At 42.1% G+C, this 2,767-nt stretch overlaps 1 protein-coding gene across 1 annotated transcript; it reads right to left on the minus strand.

The window, feature by feature from the left end:
• Window positions 1–461: 461 nt before the first annotated feature.
• On the minus strand, window positions 462–2,220 carry LOC115115252 (class E basic helix-loop-helix protein 23-like). The gene has a single exon (XM_029643748.2). It carries the CDS (start codon window positions 1,851–1,853, stop codon window positions 1,170–1,172), a length of 684 nt encoding a protein of 227 aa, XP_029499608.1. The 5' UTR covers window positions 1,854–2,220; the 3' UTR covers window positions 462–1,169.
• Between the last annotated feature and the right edge of the window lie 547 nt (window positions 2,221–2,767).

Here is a 2,767-nt window from a genome sequence, read left to right on the forward strand (position 1 = left end):
AGAAATTAGTGATGGATTGGTTTGTCAGTGTCATCGAGTCTAGAAAGGCTATGAGTGAGATTAAGTGCTAATTGCTGTGATTTTCATACCATCATTTTAGAAAGGCCTAGCCTAGTGTAGTAGGCCTACACACAAATTATATTAATAAAACTTATTTATGTTACTCATTTGGAAATCAATCATTTTATTTCTGTTTTGGTCGTATTGAATTCAATCAATTCAACTAATTTTAGAGCGAGGGATGCCTAAAGTCAGACGTCTGTAAACTACAATAATTTTAACAAATTGTAGGCTTAAAACTGACGAATGTGTGACAAATTGGCAATTCTAATTCTAATAACAAAAATGATTAAATAAACTCTTAGGTGAATGAATGTGTCATTTTTATTTTGAGCATGATTTGAGCATGGTTAAATGGTGTGGAATTAAGTTTAAGAAAAAAAACGATTCATATTCGAGCATAGATATGTTTTATTTATAAAGACATATAAACAATATATGAAATTCATGTTGCAACACAACCAATTATTTTTTGTCTGTAAAGGCTGTTGTTTTGAAAACGAATAACATAACAGTACTTTGATCAAGTAGTTTTCCACAGTTGTACAATCATGTGAATTGTGCAATAACAAAACCAAAATCATCAATACATATTTTCCAAAAATATCATACACTAGTGTTTCCTCACATAGCGTCTGTTAAAATGAGGGAAAGTGCATTCATAAACGACAGTGATGCAAAAAAAACAAACTCTTGAAGTTGGAACGCAATCTTGTCATCTCTCTCGTTATTTTCTGTTTCGCTGAATGTTGCATAGTAGGTCTGTATACTACACAAGAATACGAAATAGATTTTTCTTTTGCAATGGTGCCGTTTTTATAGTCACACATAACATGTCAAACTGTCAATTAAAACATGGTCGGACACTGCCACGGCAATACAATTCCTTTAACTCCGAGGAGAGTATAGGGAAAGAAAAACACTTTTAGACAGCAATTTGCCAGCTCCAACCCTAATCTAGCCTTAGTAAACACCAGTGTAGTTTTTCATGTTTTTTTTATTTGTATTAATCTGGATGAAACATCACAGCAGTTATTTCGTTTAGGATTTACGCATTAGACTTGGATACAAGTGGGTGAAGTTCCGGTATAGGCTATACAAATAAAACGTTAACAAGGCTTGTCGTTAAGGTGCTTAAAGAGACTTGCAGGTGTCCCCGAGTATTTCTCCGCGCAGGTGGCGAGTGCCGAGCCCGTGAAGGGGTATACGGCAGCCTGTCCAAATGGTGCAATGGGGGTGGGGATGGGCGAGGTGATGCTCTGTCCCTGGTTCAGATAAGCCACCAGCCGCCTCATCTCCTCCAGAGCCTGAGCCTGCATGAGGATGTAGTTCTTTGCCAGGAGGAGAGTGGCTATTTTGGAGAGTTTCCTCACAGACGGGCTGTGCGCATACGGGATCACAGAACGGAGGCCGTCCAGTGCGTCGTTCAGGTCGTGCATCCGTCTCCTCTCGCGCGCATTGATGCTCAGGCGCAGAGACCGCTGCTCTTTGGGCTTCTTGGAAAGAGGAGCGCCGTGTTTGTCATCGTCGAATGCGGAACCCCTCTTCCGGGGGTCCAGAGGGTCGAAACGGTCGTCATCGTCATCACTGGTCTGCTCCCCGCCACTTTCGTTGGACTTGCCCGTCTGACCCGAGAGGAAGTCGGCGGCCGGTGTGAGAGGATACCGCCCTCCAGGACTTCCAGTAATGTGTCCCGGTCCAAAGCCGAAGGCGGACTGGCCGTATCGCTGCGTCAGGTCCAGTAAAGTGTCGTTGCTAATGGACTTCAGCAGATTCTCTTCCCCGGCATTCATTTTCTCTTCCACAATAAGGACTAATACAAAATGCAGTTCGGTCGAAACTTAATTTATCCTCTTCCTCCGTGTCGGTATTTTTTTGTGGAGAGGGTTCGCACACTACTCGAGTCCTTCTCAACACACTTTCTTTGTGGCTCTTCAGAACAGTTGCAGTGAATGGACTGTATTCAGCCCCACTTAACGTTCCCCCTGCGCGCATATACGTTTAAAACGCTTCTGTAATTGAGTGTTTTACGAAGCGACATTAAACGCACGTAAATAGTGGCCTATGTGAGAGACTGGAGCGGTGGCCTCCTTGACGGGTCCTTGTGTGCTTCTTGCCCTCGCCCTGGGCAGACTGTGACTCGCTCTCCATCCCACTCGCGCGTTAGTAGGAACGCGAGGGCCGTTGGGATAATCTATCTGACCAATCATGGGGGCGTTTTAATTACTATAGGGCAGAACGCTGGTATGATCCTAATTTCGATCAGAATAATGATAATTGCAAGACAAATGTACACAAAAGCTTTTGCCTATAATTTTGAGTTAGTCTATGTTTGACAATTGTGGTGGGCATACTTTCGTTGTCCCCATAAAACACCCATATACCCAGAGTGAAGACAATCCTTAGATGTTTGAAACTGCACCATTAGGCTACTTTAGGCAGGCAGCAAATAGACTATGACTAACACTTTCTTGTTGTTTGGACAGTAATAGGCTATACTGTAAAACTACCACTAAAGTACTATATTAATTATCTACAGTAGATTGCAATAAAGGGCAATGCACTCTGGATGATTTTAGGCCTAAACACTAAATAATACCCTAAATTCCAAAGAAACTTTTGTTTAATAGTACATTACTGTAACCACACAGCATTGTGGGAATGGCAACTGGCAACTTTTTCAAACCATTCTGATGGACAGGATTGA

The sequence above is a fragment of the Oncorhynchus nerka genome, linkage group LG20 (assembly GCF_034236695.1).
Source record: "Oncorhynchus nerka isolate Pitt River linkage group LG20, Oner_Uvic_2.0, whole genome shotgun sequence".
Taxonomy (NCBI): Eukaryota; Metazoa; Chordata; class Actinopteri; order Salmoniformes; family Salmonidae; genus Oncorhynchus; species Oncorhynchus nerka.

Excerpts from the sequence above, each read along its gene's own strand:
- LOC115115252 (XM_029643748.2), bottom strand. The coding sequence starts at position 1,853 with ATGAATGCCGGGGAAGAGAATCTGCTGAAGTCCATTAGCAACGACACT.